General features: G+C 43.0%; 1 protein-coding gene and 1 pseudogene across 7 annotated transcripts in view; one reads left to right on the forward strand and one right to left on the reverse strand.

Moving 5' to 3' along the window:
* The window catches only part of Tnrc6c (trinucleotide repeat containing adaptor 6C), a 115,349-nt gene that overhangs the window by 25,070 nt on the left and 71,163 nt on the right, over positions 1 to 19,116 (reverse strand). For 3 of the 7 annotated variants that reach the window (XM_087909715.1, XM_085696098.2, XM_085696099.2), the window contains 7 exons: positions 15,913 to 16,125; positions 11,933 to 12,099; positions 9,249 to 9,329; positions 7,034 to 7,091; positions 3,226 to 3,395; positions 1,552 to 1,725; positions 232 to 369 (listed from right to left, as the gene is read on the reverse strand). In XM_087909715.1, the coding sequence (XP_087765841.1) occupies positions 232 to 369; positions 1,552 to 1,725; positions 3,226 to 3,395; positions 7,034 to 7,091; positions 9,249 to 9,329; positions 11,933 to 12,099; positions 15,913 to 16,125 (1,001 nt within the window). The remainder of the gene's footprint in view (positions 1 to 231; positions 370 to 1,551; positions 1,726 to 3,225; positions 3,396 to 7,033; positions 7,092 to 9,248; positions 9,330 to 11,932; positions 12,100 to 15,912; positions 16,126 to 19,116) is intronic. The other 4 variants (XM_087909713.1, XM_085696095.2, XM_087909714.1 and 1 more) reach the window with 3 other exon arrangements.
* LOC148120740 (transmembrane protein 14C pseudogene) lies at positions 3,769 to 5,651 on the forward strand (annotated as a pseudogene).

The raw sequence follows: 19,116 nt of genomic DNA on the forward strand, positions 1-19,116 counted from the left end.
CACCACCACACCAATGCAGTGCACTCTAATACATAATCCCAACTGCCATCCCATTAAAGCACTGCTGTCCTGGCTGTCCTGGTGGCCTCTTCTTGATGTCCCATGTCAACAGCAGTTTGCTTGTCTTTGCATTCCAAATGGCCCAAGAATACCATCAGGTCATCACAGTAATCTCCTTAAACCAGACCAAATAAAAACCAAACACAACATGCAAAGCTTATTGGGTCAGACCTGAGGGGATAGAAACTGAGGCACTTGAGCACGGAGGCTGGGCTGGGAGGAATTAAGAGGCTGCACTGGCGGCTGCTGCATGGTCCTGGCTTGTGCTGCTCCGCTATTGCCAAACACACCCAGATTGCCACTCGGGATCTGCAGGACACAGAACAGCTTTTAGGGGTAGGTAGGCTGGGGAAGGGTGAAGCAACAGGTTTCACACCATGAATACCAAGTTTTTTCTGTTTCCCACCCCTTCAACCTGATCCTTAACTGCACTCTGAATGAGTGCAATTTGTACAGGTTATAGAGGATGAAAAAAATCAACCTAGGAAGTTATGATTTTAAATCATAGGACACACACACATCAGTGCATCTTAAAGTGTCTCCAAACAAGGCTATCAGTTAAAGAGATAATTAAGAATGTTTCAAAAATAACAGTAATAAGACGTGATCTAGGTGACACACTCCCTTCCCTATGAACTCCCTGTGTTCAGCCAGGCACAAAGTGAAGTGATCATGGTGAAGCAGGTGGAGGAGGGGTCTATTTCAATGAGAAATGTGGCCGTTCAGTTACTTCAACAAACCCCAAGGCTGGGTCAGCTAGCAGAGTCAGAGAGTTAACCTGTTATCCAATACAATGAATATCATTGGAGTGTGTTCTGCACACTGCAGCATGAGCCACTTGGCTGACGGGTTGGAGCAGGATGGCTGTCTCTGCTGGAAAGCCAACTGAGAGGGACTAGGCAGCAGAGTTTGCTATGCCTGTGCTTTGCCCTGATAAGAGTGGGTTTCTAGGGTTCAGACTTGCCACTAAACTTCACCAAGGAGCTGCTAAGAGCCGACAGGTCCATGACAATCCTTCAGGGACCACAGGTACTCTAGGGACTGATTAGCTTCTGAAGAGGCACTCAGTTCTCCCAGTTCCTTTCTCACATATAACACAAGCGGGTAAGACAGCCAGGAGCTCTGCTAAGCTCACAGACGTCCCGTTTCTGGGGAGAGGACCCCATGGTGAAGAGCTCCTGGTAACACATCAGCACTTTATCCAGTACCAAGTTAGTTCTGAGTGCATACAGGAACTCAAATACACTTTAGTCCAGTGTAAAAACAATCTCGAATCATTCCTATGGAGCAGCTAAATTTCAGGAATCGCCACTCAGTTCTGAGCTTCCCTGAGCACGGCAGGGGCAGTCCTGAGGGCATTTCAGTTGTTTCCCTATTCCCTCATGTCTTAACATCCAAGCATCACCTGAAAACAATAGTTTATTCTCTAATAGTTTAAAAAAGTCAGGAGAATGAATGCAGACACTGCCCACTCTTTCCCAACAGCCTTACCTGTCTAGAAGAGTTCAAGTTTTGCATGCCCAGCCCTGAGGCAATCCCACCCAGGGCCTGACTGGGGAGTGCACTGTTGGAAAGGGGGAGCTTCAGGCTTGGGGAAGGCAAAAACGGTGAAGTCGTGGGCTCTTCCACGAGGCCGCCATCCTGATTGGAGAAAGAAAGGGTGAGCTGTGTGCGGTGCCCACCAGCACGCAGAGCACCAACAGTTTCCCATGGAAATAGTGAGGAGGGGATGGATGGATAAAAAATTGAACGATAAAAAATGTGTAGATAATGAGGAAATGGAGGACATGGGCAAAAGGAAGAAGGGAAAGAAAGAGAGAAACATGATTAAGACACTGCTGTTGCTCAGACACTGACAAACACACATTTTAGCTTCTCACATTCTCCCCATGCTACCCACTGCCCTGGTCTGGTTGGAGGGGGAGGAACAGAGACTCCAAGAGCACAGCTCCCTAGGGGGCCCAACTCCCACCTCCACACAGCACCTGGCTTACTCAATCTCATTAACAGAAGGGCCTACTGACTTTAGCTTCTCTGAGGTTACACTAAAGTGCCCAGCTCTGCAAATCTAACATCTCATCTAACAGCTCAACCAACCTGAAGGCTACTCCACACTTTAAAGAGCTCATCCCAATTACACTTCCAGATTCAGCAAATAAAAATTAATATAGTACACATCTAGAATCTCAGCACTCTGAGGCTGAGCCAGGAGGATAATGAGTTTGAGGCCAGCCAATAATTTGAAATTTCAGATAGACAAGTAATTTTTAGTGTAAATATGCTCTGACCATGCCTGCCATAGCTCATCTGCCTGTGAGGAGCATGAGAAGACTCTGGGAACAGCAAGTCCCATCAGGGTGTCAAGGGCCCTCAGAGAAGAGAACTCAGATGGGAGCTAGACTCCAGTGCCGCGAGGCACAGACTCTACCCCTGAGCTAACACTCCCAGAAAATCCCCCTTTACTTGGAAGCAAGGTCTTGTTCATAATATAAGGTGGCTTTGAACTTGAGATCCTCCTGCCTCAGTTTTTTGGGTAGCTGGGGTTACTAGTGCCACCAAGCCTCATTTTTTTTTTAAATACTTTTCTTGCTTCAGTTTTATTTTCAGGGTTCAATATTTAAGTTGAATTTAATGTGAGGTATTCTCCTTTTAGGATCATACCACTTTGAAGTAGGGACATCCTCCCATGATAATGCTAAAGGGGGACAGAGCTTTGCCTGGATTGAAAACACCCTGTGAGTTTCTCATGGGTACTTAATGTGGCCACTGGCAAGAAGGGTCAGCTAGACATAGGTACCCAACCAAACCTACCACTTACTTTTCTAAGGTTAAACCTGCTACGTATCATTTCCAATTGGAAGAACTGAGTATTCCAAGCAAGACAAAAAAACATGAGGACCCTGGCCTGCTACATAACAGAACAGATAATTGTCAAGTTAATGTAATAACAAAAAGAGCCAGTTTTCAATTCCATCACTCTCCAGGCCTTATGATACCATGTGTAAAGCAACAGTACCTCTGAGTTAAACACTCTTACATGTTAGGAAAACTGAGGAAAATCCACTTAAATGTCGTAACTTTCCATCTAACTTGCTTTAAGGATACAGCTCAAATAAAATGACTTCTTGTTGAAGGCAGAAACAAGACAGACGCCTAGATCCATACCTTGTCAAGGAAGGTGGGGCGGTCCATGGAAGACTCTTTGGAGATTGGTGGGCGGCAGCCGAGGGGTTTGGTGACCATTCCATTGTAGTCGGTCATTCCCAGTGCACGTCTGTCCATGTCCACCTTCTTTTCCAGCAGAGCGCCTGGGGCACAGCACACAGAGAGCAGCGCTGAAAACAAAGGAGCGCAGGAGGAGGTGGCCCCTTGCTTGTCAGCAATGAGCAGAGGCATCATGAGCCTGAGCTGCTCCCCAGCCCCACCACCACCCTGCTGGCCCTGCTCATGTCCACTCTAGCCACAGTGTCCTCTGCCAGCCCCTAGGGAGCTCAGTCATCTATCACCCTCTTCCTCAGGATGAACTTCCTCTGCTTCCCAGGTCTTCAATGTACTTGTTTCCTTTCTCCAAGCTACCATTCTCAAGGGTCTTCCCAATGATACGACTTGAGTGAACCCCCACATAGTCATTGCTTCCCACTTGCTGCTAGCTGTCAGGGGGTTCTTGGGCTGGTGAGCTGTGTCTGGGTTACTTTAACTGAACTACCCATGTCTAAGCAGGTACGTGACTGCTTCTACTTGCCTGGTCTCCCTGCCTTACTACACTATGCTCAACACGATTTGGCATTTTTATATAAATGTGCTACTGTCTGTCTCTTTCATTCATGAGTTCTGTACTCACTCACTGTATCATGTTTATGGTCACTTGTGGACCCCTGTAGGTGGGCAGAAAACGTGACTTTGCTGACAAGGTCCAATTCAGGTGGAAAAGTCAGCGCGCTGCCTCCTTGTTGGACCTGACACTGAAAAGCAACTCTGGTGCATCTGGTGCTACGCCCTTCATCTGTGTGTGTTTGTTGATTGTGGAATTAAAACTACTCCCTAATGTAGCACTATGTGGTGACCCTAACGCAAGAAAGCTAGCTGTGTCTTGCAGAGAAAGTGCATGCGCCAGGTCATTTTCTTTCAGACGTGGGCTGAGCATTGTGGATTTTGAGTTCAGTGTTAGCAACAATATCAGAGGGAAGCAGAGGAAAATGATTTCATTGTCTGAGGTTACCAACCACAGCATGGGCTATTGACAGATGAACAAACAGGCAGGTGTAGTGACACTGGCAACACGGCTCAGCAGTAAAGGAGCTTACTATGCACATGTGGTGACCTGAGTTTGATCCCCAGAATCCTAGTAAAAGTTGAAGGAGAAAAGTGACTCCACAAAAACTGTCTTCTGACCTCCACACATGTACCACTGCATGTGTTAAGACACTTCATACATCTACACAATTAAAAAACATGGATAATGGGCAGTACAGCTGTAGTCTGAGTACAAAACAAAAAACCAGGAAAAAAAAAACAAAAAAAATAAACCAAACCAACAAAACAACAACAACAACAACAAAAAACCCATCACAGCCACATTACCCAGGGTCAGGATATACTATATCCTAATTAACTCACATTTCATTACAAAAACATGTTAAATAAAGTGTCTGAAACATAAACATGCATAAAACAAGGGTAGCTATGGCTTATAGGCTTGTGGGGGCCTCCCTGGTTTACCCCAAAAGAGGGCTTTGTATTGGCTAAGGAAATGCTAGCCATGGCTTTAGAAAATGTAATTGCCAAGAATATAAAAATATATACTATAGGTTGTCTGCTCTTTCCCTGGTCCTCCAGCACAGGCCTCTGCGCTCCGACTTGCAGTACTGGGTGCAGACCTGATCTGGTCTTGAGAATGACTGAATAACGCAGGACGACAGTGGCACACTGGTGCCTTGACATTATTCTTGCTTGGGCTACGCAGTTCTGGTTGCTATCAGTGAAATTACTGGCTACGCAAAAGCAGATAGTGTGCTGTCCCTGGCTGCTGGACTTTTCTTTGGGATCCTACCAGGCCTTGGAGCTTACCAGCTGTGGTGGTTTGAAAGAAAATGGCCCCCAAAGGGAATGGCACTATTAGGAGGTGTGGCTATGTTAGAGTTGGTGTGGTCTTATTGGAGGAAGTGTTGTCACTGTGGAGATGGGCTCTGAGGTCCCATATATGCTCAAGCCATGCCCAGAGAGACAGATCACTTCTTGTTGTCTGCATATCAAGATGTAAACCTCTCAGCTCCTACAGCACCATGTTTGCATGGATGCTGCCATGTTGTACTGTGCTAATGATAATGGACTAAATCTCTGAAATGTAAGCCACCCCAACTAAATTTTTTCCTTTATAGGAACTGACATGGACATGGTGTCTCTTCATAGCTACAGAAATCTCAGGATTCCAGGAATGTGTGGGTCTTCTTAGCTTTATCTGGGACACTGGTTGGCTTATGGGGATGAGATTCCATAACTCTGGGAAATCTATGCCTGCAGGTTTAATCTCAGGTGCCAATTTGCTGAAGGTTGCCAAACTTGGAATCAGTATGTTGTGTTCCCATCTGTAGTAGCTAAAACCCTTCTTTAGCTCATGAAGAACTAAAACTCTCCGAACTGCCACATTTACAATGCATAAAGAAAAAGCGCAGTGTATTTACAGACTTTGACATTTTACAAAGCATGGACTGAGCATGGTCAGGAGAAGATGACCTGTTAGTGCTGTAGTGTTCGGAGGCAGCGAGTGTCTGAACCTGAGCACATGTTGCCTTCATGCAGTTTCATGCTTATGTGATGCTGTCTCTCCTTTCTGGACTAGTAGGTAAGGGGTAAAATGTCAGGTATCAACACTGGGGGGCTCCAGAACCACATGTTCTGCCCAGAAGTGTGTGAAATCTCTTGGTGATATTTGTGATGTGGGATCATTTTTATAGGTCTGCTATGAAATTATGTTACAGCGAAATGTCAGTGACAATAAAGTTTGCTATTAGCATTTTAAAAATATAGACTATATATATTTTTTTACTTCTTTTTTTTTTTTTTTTTTTTTTTGAGACAGGGTCTCACCAGTAACTCTGATAGAGATCTGCCTGCCTCTGACCCTCCTGAGTACTGGGATTAAAAACATATGCTACCAAATCCAACTAAAAATAGACAATATTTTACAGAAAATTGATAAACAATAACCTTTTGGTAGCTTAAGAATAGACTACTTGTTCTTGACTGGTACTTGTGACATGGTGTCTCCTCCAGGCCAAGGATAGATGGGTGTGTTCAGTCTGGCCTGGCATCTCAGCAGCTCACAATGCAGCTGAACACCAACTATTCCAGACTGAGAATGCTTATTCTCTGTGTGCCTGTGAGAGTGGTTTCAGGGATGATCTAAGATGAAGAATGCATTATTTCCTCTACGGGTTCGTAATATGACAACATTATTGGCAAATGCCCAGATGAAGTAGGTTACTAGTGTGTGTGTTCTTGGAGCTATGTCTTTCTCAGGTCCTTTCCTGTACTCCTCACTCCTTCCTGCTTATAGGAACTAAAGAAGGTTGCTCACATGTTCCTGTTACCATGATGGTTTTGTCCAAGTGCAAAGGGCCAAGTGACCAAGGATTGAATTTCCTGAAACTGTTAGCCAATAGAAGTAATTCCTTCTATTATTATTATTAATAATAATAATATTATTATTAATAATATTAATATTATTAGTATTCCTTTAAGCTGTTTTTGTTATAGCAACAAGAGTTAGCTAATATAAACATGAACCAAAGGCAAACAGCTGCCAACAGGGCATATTGTCTCTATAGCTCACCTGTCCCCAAACACTCGCCATATGATTGGTGCATTCTGTGGTTGCTCTTTCCCTGGACTTGGATTTGCCTTCAAGTTTAACCATGACTATAAGCAAATGGTTCTACAAAGCAAAACTTCCCAAGAGGCACCTGTTACTTACTCATGGCCTGGTCAAGGTTCATACTGTTGCTCTTCAAGGCCTCTTCAGCTGGCTCTCTCTGGGGGTGAAGCAGAGCTCTTGTTAGTGGTACACAGACAGACAACCAGAGTAGCTATGAACAGCTCAGTACTCTTAACGGAGAAAGTGTCTACCAGTACTAGCTTTTAGAATTGGAAATGTTTTTCTCTGCAGTTGAGGTCAGAGACAATATTTTTTTTTTAAAAAACAGGGTTTCATCAGGTGTGGCGGCACATGCCTCTAAATTTTACCACCTGGGAGGCAGAGACAGATAGATCTTTGTGAGTTTGAGACCAGCCTCATCTATACAAGTTTCAGGCTACCCAGAGAGACATAGTGAGACCTTGTCTCCCCCCCCCCCCCCTCTCTCTCTCACACACACACACACACACCACAGAACAAAAAAAAAGGGACAGAGTCTCACTGGCTGGCCTGGAACTCTACGGTGTAGACTTTGCCTCTGTCTCCTGAGTGTTATCGTGATGGGACTTGTAAACAGAAAACACTTGTAGCTAAAAATGACTGTACTGAGTCTAGATTGGAGAGTCAAGAACTTGTATGAGTTGGGCATTGCCAGCACACGCCTTTAATCTCAGCAGACAGATCTCTGCATTTAAAGCTGGCCTACACAGTGGGATCTTGTCTCAAAAAGAAAGAAAGCTTTTATTTAACATGCTAGAAATAAAATGTGGAATCCTAGGAAACTCTGTAAGCACCCCTACACTTGCTTCTATACAGCACCGAGCAGCAACAACTCAGCAGGATTACAGAGCTGTGACCTCACATGCAGGTCTTATTTGTCACTTTGAGTGCCAGGACCTATGTAACATCAACCTTTTGTATGTCATCAGTGCCAGTCTCTATCAACCAAACTTTTGTTTAAGAAACAAGAAAGCAATCAGATTCACACTGGTAACTGTTTTTCCATCAGTACAGACGGATCTCTGAAGAAAATCAGAGTTGTTTGCTAGGTGCTGAGAAATGGTTCAGCAGTTAAGAGCTCGCTCTTACAAAGAATCACAGTTCATTTCCTAGTATCACACTAGGTGGCTCACAAATGCCTGTAACAATTCCAGTTCTAAGAGATCTGACACTTTTCTGGCTTCTGTAGGAACTGCATGCATACATACAAACCCACAAGCAAACACACATACATACACATGAGAGCACTGCTGCTCCTCCAGAGCACCCACACACAGTCGCCTGTAGCAGTCTAGCTCCAGCTCCAGAAAATGCAGCACCTTCCTGACCTCCAAAGGCATACATGAAAATAAGGTCAGAGGTTAAGAGACCTTACTGTTCTTGCAGAGTATCTGCGTTCAATTCCTAACACCCACAAGATGGCTCACAATCCACTTTTACTCTAGTTCCAGGGGATCCCATATCTACTTTTGGCCTTTGCAGGCTCATAAACTCATACATAAATTAAACAATAATTTAAACATTGGAAAAAAATCTTAAGAATAAAAAAAAAAAGAAAACCAAAGTTGCTGGGGATAAGGGTGGGGCATGCTACAACTCCTACAATATTTTCTGGCCCTTCTAGACAGAGGCTGTCCCACAGGGGAATGTCTCATCTCAGCTTATACAGTACCAGTGTAAGGTACAAGGCTATTCTGGACCTATTTTTTTTCAGACACAGGAGTGACTGAGCGATGAATACTCATTGAACAGGGATTTGGAAGGAGACACGTGAAGGGTTTAAGCGTGGAATGTGGGCAAAAGCTTGCTATCTGGACTGCCATCACTTGACCTGAGGGACTGAGAGGCATGAGGTACTTCTTCAGGGGACATCTTAGTTCTGTCTACATACTGGAAACTTGGGAACAATTTGTTAGGGTGCCGTGGGGAGGCACGATGCTTTAACTCAGTACTCAATTTTTTACTAGACCTTTTATTTACTACATAAAGGAATTAACTCCCATGTAATTATAAATCGTTAAGTAAATATGAAATTGTCTAAGTACATGAAAATTACAAATCATAGTCTTTTATTTAGAAAAAGATATTCTTGACGGAAATTGCATGATTCTTTGCTCTACTCATGGCCTAGGCCAAAGGGAACGTAATAACTAAATAATTAGATAGAAACTTCATCCCGCAAGCATCTCTGCCTCATCACACACCACAGACTGGCTAGGGAACACTTTTAGGTCACCCACTTGGAGAATGGGAAGGATATCAAGATGCCAGTTACCGGGAAGCCCATGTCTGTGAGTTGTTTGATCAGCCGGCTCATGATCCAGGCCTCATCCTGCTTGCCAGGTGTCTTCATGCCCTGGAAGAGAAGGGACAAGGGCTCTGAGAGGTCAAGAGCTACTTTTGATGTGCCACATTAACTGGTGACAGCCCTAACTCAGTGACTGCAGCCACAGAACCTTCTTAGTGAACAGTAAACTGTGCTGTGCTCTTCAGAGTCCAGCATCATCTCGTAGTGAGCACCATGGGAAACTGCAGGTGCACCTACAGACTGGTTAACGCATGGCATTTATGGACTAACAAAAAGCAGGGTAATTATTCCCCTTTTTATAAAATTATATTTTATCACAAAACGTATTATTTCCATTGGTCACAAGGAATGTTGCTAAGTGCTGTGCTATGTGAAGTCTACTAAAGATTACACGGTTTTTACCCTTGTTCCAGGGAACAAAAGAGCACATAACAAAGGAAGAACAAGCCTGTTGACCTTATTAACTACCCATTCTCATCTATATTCTGGCCCTCAGGTGAGAGAAAAGAAGTATAAAGGAAGATGTTAAAGAAAAAGGAGAAAAGCCAACCTCAAAGAAAAGGCAGCAGTCCAGAGGTAAGGAACACAAAGGGTGACATGAGAACTAGGTATACAAAATGATCAGTGTCTAAGTATTCTCCCTAATACCAAACAAAACCAAATTAAAAAACCCTACCCTTCTTGTGAAGAATTTGCTTTACCATGTTTGCTCTCCTCATTCCTTATTTCCTTTCCCTCTAGAGGTCTTTTCTTTTCTCCCTTCTTCCTTTTCAGACAGGGTCTCATGTAGCCCAAGCTGGTCTTAAACTTGCTTTATAGCCGAGAATGACCTTGAATTCTTGACCTTTCTTGTCTTCATTGTCTGAGTGCTGGGTTACAGGTGTGTACCGCCACTCTTTCACCATGGAGGCTGTTGTAACTCCACAGTACAACGTGGAGCTGCAGCAGCCAGGAGGCGTTCTGTTCCCTAACAGGCAGTTTACCTGGACAGCATGCTGCCAGGGTCAGAGCCTATCACAGCAGTTTACTACTTGGGGATTTCTGGTCCCGTGGCAACTGGATTCCCCAGCCCCACTGTAAACCAGCTTTTCTTCATGTCTGCAATCACCCCTTATCATGAATGCTTTAAAAAACTCTATTTTTAAAAAAATAACACATTCATAATTCCTAATTACAGAAGGGGTATAGAGAAAAGGTATCTTTCCATACTATCTCATCTGCTTAGAGCCTGATCTCTCCAAGAAGTCTCTCCTTTGAAGATTTACATTTCCGAGAACAGGAAACGTGGACCATTGTGCAGAAGCAGCTTCAGGTATACACAACTATTCCCTCATTCATTTCACCACAGGTCGGTGGTCCATGCTATGTACGTTTTCTGTACCTTGCTTTTTCTCTCAATGATGTTGCTTGCTGATGTTTTCTTAAGTATATATTCATCAAGCATTTGGTTCCTCACGTTAGAAGGCACAGAGTCCAACTGGCTACTGCATTAACACATATTCATTTTCATTTTTTGATGACAACAATCTTACAAAAGAACTACAAATGCCCATGACAAATGGCAGTGCTATGTCAATGTGCAAGTGACATTAGTGTACAACTGCCAGCAAGGTGCAGTGAGAATTGATGTCCCATAGTCTGGAGAACAGATAAGCTTGTATTTCATTTACTTCTGTATTCTGTTTTGAGGATTGAGCCCACGGTCAATGGGCAGCCCAGCTCCCAGGAGTATTTAGTTGACTTCTGGATTTTTCTTAGTCTGAGATGAAAAATGGCACCTCTCAGTAATCTTTTTCAAATATTTATTTATTTATTATGTATACAATATTCTGTCTGTGTGTCCGCCTGCAGGCCAGAAGAGGGCATCAGATCTCATTTCAGATGGTTGTGAGCCACCATGTGGTTGCTGGGAATTGAACTCATGACCTTTGGAAGAGCAGGCAATGCTCTTATCTGCTGAGCCATCTCTCCAGCCCCTCAGTATTTTTTTTAAATAATTTTTTGCTAGGTTTTTAAAAAACATTTATCTATCTATCTAGATATCATGTATACAATATTCTGTCTGTGTGTAGGTCCGCAGGCCAGAAGAGGGCACCAGACTTCATTATAGATGGTTGTGGGTCACCATGTGGTTGCCGGGAATTGAACTCAGAACCTTTGGAAGAGCAGGCAATGCTCTTAACCACTGAGCTATCTCTCTAGCCCAGCACCTCTCACTATTGGCTCAAGTGGTTTTGTCTGAGTAGGGATGGCCACCCTCTTAAACGCTGGACAGTACCTTATCATCTGATCTCATTTTCATTAGAATATTGGATACTTTTATGTATCAGGAAGATGAGCCTTCTTTATGATATAAATGGTATTTCCCTCCTACATTCTCCCTCTCTTTTGGCTTATAATTAGGGTGCTATCAGTTATGTGCATGCTTTATAATTTTGCTGTAATCCACACACCACCTTTGCCCCCCAAAAAGAACTTACTGAAAGAACAAAATTTTATTAACAGGAAAATATTTTTAATCTTTCCAATTTACAGAAAGGATTAGAGTCCCAAGACTACCTGGGAGCGAATCTATTTCTGCACCATTCACTGTATCTGCCTAGTCTACAGTACAGGCCTACTGGCCACCAGATCTCTCCAGCAGTGCCTACCTTCTGAAGTCCTTTTTTTGAGGCATTGCCCCAGGAGCTGCAGGATGAGCTGCTTTCTTGAGAGGCAGCATTATTCCACATGTCCCCATCCTCATCCTCCCACTGGCTGGTGCCCAGGTTCATTTCGTCCCCACCACTGCCCCAGCCTTCTTGCATAGATTTGGAAGCTGGAAGAGAGCAGACAGGAACTTGTCAGACTCACCTGTTCTGAGAAGAAACCCGTGTCACGTGACATAACAGGGATGGGGAAAACCAGAACTATGTTATCTACCTTTTAGCCATTATTTTTCTCTTGGAAAGGCACAGATAAAGTGTAATGTTTCCTTCTAAAATCCAGTTGTGCTGCTCCAAACTTCCTCAACCAACTATACACCAGCTGGACACACAGGGATTCTAAAAATAAGTCCTGGAGCAACTGGAGGGGGGCAATGTACCGGTCTCTCACAAATGCGACTCAAATGTGAACTCCCCACAAGGTCACTGTCCTCCTTTCAGGTCTCAAGTCTCAGCCAGAGAAAACCCTGGGCAGTATTTCATCTGAGCGAGTGTTCTCACACCTGGCAACAGGCAGGAGTCAGGAAGACACAGGGATCACATTACAGGAAGCAGGTCTGGGAAGCTCAGCTGCCTGCTTTTCTAACAGTGGTCAAGAAGTCCACACTCAAGATAGAGATTGGAACCAGCCTACTAAATTTTCTTTTCAACATGTTATTTCCTCCTCCTTTTTTAAAAAAAATTAGTTTCTATTTATTTATTATTTATTTATTTAGGTTTCAGAGTTGCCGCACACTGTTTACTTCTTAGAAGAACTAGGCTGAAGTTCAGGCAGTAGCAGGCTGTTTAAGGTGCTAAAACTGAAGAGTGGAAAGAGGCTCAGCAGGCAAGAGGGCTTCCTGGTCTTCCAGGGGACTTGAGTCTGGTTTCTAGCACCACGTCTGTGCTTACAACAGCAATTTAATTAACAGCAGCTCCAGGAGATCTACCTCTTTCTCCCGGCCTCTGAGATCACCTGCACACACGGACACATACTCACCAACAAAAATAAAAATAAACATTTTTTCTTAAAAAAAAATACCAACAATTTGGGACTGAGGACAAAAGCTCAAAGTGACATCCTACTTCAAAACACATACATCTCAACATCCAGAATTTTCTTTTCCCCTAGATTTTTAACAAAAATTAACTAGAATGGAATAAATATTTCCAGAACAGTGACCATATGAAACAAATATCCGCTTTTAGCAAAGCAGGAAAATACAAAAAAGGTGCCCTTTAAGAGTCCAGGACGGAGCTGGACTTGGTGGTATACTTTTAATCCCAGCTCATGGCGGGCAGAGGCAGGAAGAGCTCTGTTGAAGTGAGCCAGCTCAATCTACAGAATAAGTTCCAGGTCAGCCAGGCCTACATAGTGAGACCCTGTCTCAAATCAATCAATCAATCAATCAATCAATCAATCAATCAATCTAGAACATATATCTAACAACAAGCAAAGAAAATAGAATGATTTTGCAGCCATGAAAATAGTTATTTTACTGTTTCTATTTGTGGTCTTTTTCAGTAATGGAATGTAACCCAGGGCCTTGTAACATACTAAGCAAGTCTACCACCAAATTGCAGCCCATACTCATTTCTGCTCGTTTTTTTAAAAAGATTTATTTTATTACGTATACAACGTTCTGCCCTTTGTATGCCTGCATGCCAGAAGAGGGCACCAGACCTCATTAACAAATGGCTGTGAGCCACCATGTGGTTTCAGGGAATTGAACTCAGGACCTCTGGAAGAACAGTCAGTGCTCTTAACCTCTGAGCCATCTCTCCAGCTCCTCAAGTTGTTTTTTAACTACAGACTTGGAAACCCAAATAGAATTTTATTTTCAAGATAAAAATCAATGCAAGAAACGTCAGGTTACTATACTTTTAAATTCTACTCCCAAGAAGAACACAATGACATTATTTATTCATCTTGTTTGGTGAAATGAATTCATATGGGTGTGTATAAAATACTAGAGACAGGTGAATGTTGTTGCATGTTTGAATGTCTATTACTGTAATGCTTGTTAACAGAAATGTTTCAGATTTTAGAATAGGATATGTTAGGGACTAGAAACATGAAAGTCATTTATATTTTGTATATAATTACATATATTTCCTGAAGGAAATTGTATTTATCATCTGTAGCTCTGGAGGTTGAGTTCAGGCAGTCTTGTGCAAGCTAGGCAAAATTATAGGTCCAGCACATGAAGGAAATTTTTAGTAGCCTTGGCTGTCCTGGAACTACTTGCTCTGGCCCTGGGATTAAAGGCTTGCGCCCCCCACTGCCCAGCTTTTTTGTGGTTTTTTTTTCGCAGTGGGGTATGGGGTATCAGGACCACAGGCAAATGGTTTGCCATTGAGCTACAGCCTGGTAGCAGTAATAGTAATAACAATAATAGTAATTTTGAGACAGGGTCCCTCTCCATAGTTCTGACTGCCTATCCAAGAACTCGCTATGTAGACCAAACTGGCCTCAGATTCTTATGCTTTTGATGGGATTAAAGCCATGTGACAGCATGCCCGGCTCAGTCTGGTGATTCTACAGAGCGTTAGGTGATGTGTGGTGTCCACTGCCATGTTGCTATATGCCAGAAGCTTTTGCTGATGACTGCTGCGCTCAGGAGCTCCTCAGCCTTAGAGCTGTGAGAGATAACCCTCTTTCCTTCCTTTATAAACATGTAATTTTTAGCCTGCCTAGACTTTGACTGATATTACATATGACATAAAATGTTCAATTTTCTACTTAGAGTGTCATGTTGTTATTCAAAAGTTCCAGATTTTAGAGCATTATGGTTATTATAAAAAGGAATTTTCTGTGGATTTTATTTTTGAGACAGGGTCTCTGTGTATAGCAATGGTTAGCCTGGAACTCTCAGAGATCTTTCTATCTCTGTTTCCCAAATGACAGTATTAAAGGCAAGCACTGCTACATCCAAGCACAAGGGAACTTAATTGAAATCCATGCTTTCTTTCTTTTAAAAATGAATATAAAACCAGATGTTGAGCTTGAAGTCATCCTACAAATGAGTTCCAGGCCAGCCAAAAGACTACACAGTGAGAAAGACTGTCTCAACAGAACAAAACACAACACAACAAAACAAAATCCTTTTGTAGTCATGTCTTAAACATGGCAAATACTGTTTTTACAGTCTTGGTTTAAGTGAATTGAGAAAAAGCATCCTAATTCTAAAAATGTAATTTTTAAAACTTTAGTATGGGCAAAAGCTCAGTGATAAGAGTGTATACTTAGCATGTTAAGCTGCTAGGTTCATAATCCAGCATTACCCACCACAACAGTAAAAAAGAAAAAAAAAACTATTAAAAGAAAGGTATGCTAAATTGGGTGTTGGTGCATGTTTCTGTTCCTAGCATTCAGGAGGCAGAGGCAAGTGGATCTCTGTGAATTCAAGGTCAGCCTGATCCACAGAGTGAGTTCCAGAACATCTAAGGTTACATGGAGAAACCCTGCCTCAAAATACATACATACATACATACAAAACAAAATGAAAACCAAAAAAAAGTTCTAAAATTCAATGAAAAATATCTCTGTAAATAGGATATTCAAAACATTTCATTTACTTATGTTCATGTGTATGACACAAGCGAATGTATGTGTTGGTACAGGCACTAAATCTAAGGATTCATACCCCATGTGTGTGCATATGAATGTCAAAGAGTGCACCAGGTGTCATTTTCTCTCTTTCTACCTCATTCCTTTAAGACACCATCTCCCACTAAATCGGATGCTAGCCATTTTAGCTATGCTAGCTGGCCAGGGAGCTCCCAGGATGTACCTGTCTCTGTCCTTCAATGCTGGATATAGATGCTGGATATTTGAACTCAGGGTCCTCATATTTGCACATCAAATAATCTTACTGATTTGTCTCCACAACCACACGAACCGTTTCTTAACTGCCAGGTCCAGGCATGCAGAAGGCTTATCTTACCTGGTTTGCACAGGGCTGGGGCAGCAGCAGGAGCGCTGGCTCTTCCAAATGGCACCACTGGCTCAGCAGGGTGATCCCACCCACTGCCACTGCTGGGAGGCTTCCCCCATGCTGCTGTGCCATTGTCGACCAGGGGAGATGGGGAGGATGGTTCTCCCCATGAGTTCTCAGCCTTGGAGTGCACACTGGGCATTTCTCCCCAGCCAGATGAAACTGGAAAAGAGGAAGGATACAAGTGAAACTGAGGTCAAACTGCGGTCTTCCAAATCAAGTTGAACCCTTGCCACTCAGCACCTCCATGGAGCCCCTGCCCACTTCTGCTGACAATGACAAGGACATTTCCCAAGACATCCAACACCACATAGTGCATTAGCTCAGAGAGACCTCAAGAGAAGACATCACATGCTGTGGTCAGTTCTAAACTGTCTGCTTTCAACATGACCATTATTATCTCAATTGTGAAATTTGTTAATTTTCTTACTAAATATCTTTACTAAGATATGGGATTGATTCCCATGATACTCTAATTTACTTTATTTATTCTAATAAAATACAGCCATTCAGATTAATGACAAAAGGGCATGTAGCTATCAATCATTTGAAATTACAAGCTCTCTGCTGAACAACAGTTTAAGCAAACTGTCAACAATAACTGGTAAGTTACTGCTGGCAACTGCTACCTGTAATTACACAGAAAGTAGTAACCAAAATTGAAGCAATTTTACAAATTTAAGGGACAATCAAATGAAGACAATTCCCCAGCTGATAATGTGTACTGTGACCCATCAGCAGAGAGCTACTGAGTCAGCAGCTGGAAGAGTGAGCAGTGATTCTCTTGATCTGGTATTCCTCCAGGTGCATGTCTCTGGAAGGCCAGACCACAAATTACTAACAGAAGAATCAAGTTAAAATTAAGTATAAATAGTCAGATCATAGTAATTAGTTAATCAATTTTTGTGGAAAGTTTTGGTTTCTGTTAAAAAAAAATCAGTAGGAAATCCTACAAAACATTTGTATGTAGCAAATATTTATCACATTCACATTTAACGCCTTGGTGGTAAGTGGGATATTACCTGATTTGAAAAGCAAGTAAGCAGTTTCCCTGGGCTAAGTGGATCTCTGGCAAGACTCACACAGACTCAGGGTCTAGCATCCAGAAGAAATGTGACAAACTGAAACATATCAACAGTTCTGGTGCACAAGCACTTCGGCTCACAGAAAATAATTTTAAATGTACAGCATTAAAATGATGTCCACTGCTTAGTGTTAGTTAGAGCAAACCTGACATCTTTTGGTAAAACAGCTGGATGGAACAGGCAGACCAAGTTTTATTTATGCTTAGAACATTGATATTAAAATGAAGAAAATTACCCTTCATGGACTGGAGGATGAAGCATAGTGGGAGAGTGTTTAAAGCATCCATGAGGCCCTCTGCTCCATCCTAAGCATTCCAAAACACCCTCCATCCCCCACCAAAACCCTCTGAAATTTTCAAATACTATCATTTTTTGCTAAAGTTTTTCTCTTGGCACGCGCGTGTTCACTTTTATGGGTATTCTGGGGGCCATATTGTATTTCCAACTGTTACCCATTTGTTTGTTTATTTTTACACGAAGGCCCTGTAGTGGGAGCCCGTATAGGCGTTCACAGGCTTTCACATACAGGCACCCTTTTCACTTCTGCAGCAGATCTGTCAATCCCCATGCCGTATAAAATATAGCAAAACAAAACCTACCCCCCCGCCACTCATAGCTATAAGAAGTACAGATCACTAAGATCACTTCCCTGTTAAAAATTACTGCATTGGTGCTGAACACTGAATCCCTCCGGCTGGTGACTGGAAGGTAATTTTAGAGTCACGGTGTCTTGCTGATTCACACTGAAGAAGAATAAAGGAAGTCCCTGGAAGGTCTGGATGCTTGGAGCAAGGTCACTGTTCCTTTGCTACTGTTAAGACTTCAGAGATCACCAATCACAGACCTAGGCAGGGGCGCATTTTCCCACGTATCAGAATAGTAAATGCGAGACGTGCCTTTTCCACGATTAACTTACGTGACCTGTCTTTATAAACCTTACAATATTTCTGTCAGAAAAGTAAGCTTTGAAGCAAGTAGCAGTGGATGCAAATGCAAAGCCAAGCTTGTAGTTAGCTTCAGTCTTTCCGGACACTGAAAGCCAACCACAGCCTCCTGGTGAGCAGTCTCAAACCTGCTGCAGCTACCGCAGGTGACCGAGGATGTAGGAGTGGGCAGTCAGCAGGATGCAGGAGTCCGAGCAAGCTCCTCAAGCGCTTTCACAGGGAGCACCACTGTGTATCTACAGGCTACAGAAGAAATGTGGCAAATGGAGACCTCTTTTGGGGTTGGACAACAGTTCAGTCTTTGGGAGCCCACGGTGGGCAGGGTTCCTCATCTTGCTTGGATCAACTATATATTGCCCTCCACATGTATCTTTCTCCAACAGCAATTCCTCTAAAAACTATCAGAGCATTTAGGTGAAATGACAATGCTCAAGGATGAAATAGCCTCTGGTGGCCAGGTCCAGGGCCAAAGGCCTGCAATCCCAGCACTGGAGGCTGAGGCAGGATGATTTCAGGCTAGAATGGATTCGACTGGGACTCAAAACAAATAAATTTCAGATACCTACCCCTCTACAAACAGAACCCAACTCAATCCAGGTCCCACAGCTGCACTTAGAGACCACCTGTCGCTGAGGACTTGTACCCTGAACAGTTACATTAATAGTTACTGCTTTTTATGCATATGCAAGCTATTTAACTGCCTTGGGATACCATGTCCAAGTAAACTAACTAGATAAACAGGCTGCCTGACATTTTTCAGAATTTGCTTTAACCTCTTAGAAACAAATGCTGTATTTATGCTTTCTTGTTCTTGAACACTTCTCGCCAGAGGTCAAAACAGAAGCCTGATTCCAATAAGATGTAGCGGTTTCAGGTTCTGTCAGACAGCCTGGCTCAGAATAAGCAATCAGGTCATGTCACGAGGAGAAACACGGTAACATGCAGTAGAGAGCTGTGACTTGGTATCCCATGTCACTATGGCTTATGAGTGCTCTATAAGCACTTGGGAATCTGATAAAATGACAGGTACAGAGACATTTCCCCAGGCGATTACTGCTGTTCTAACCCCAAGGTTGGGGGTGAGTCAGGTCCAAACAAGCCAGTTAACCACATTTAACTGTGGC

This window comes from Myodes glareolus, chromosome 9, assembly GCF_982192425.1.
Source record: "Myodes glareolus chromosome 9, mMyoGla1.1, whole genome shotgun sequence".
Classification (NCBI taxonomy): domain Eukaryota; kingdom Metazoa; phylum Chordata; class Mammalia; order Rodentia; family Cricetidae; genus Myodes; species Myodes glareolus.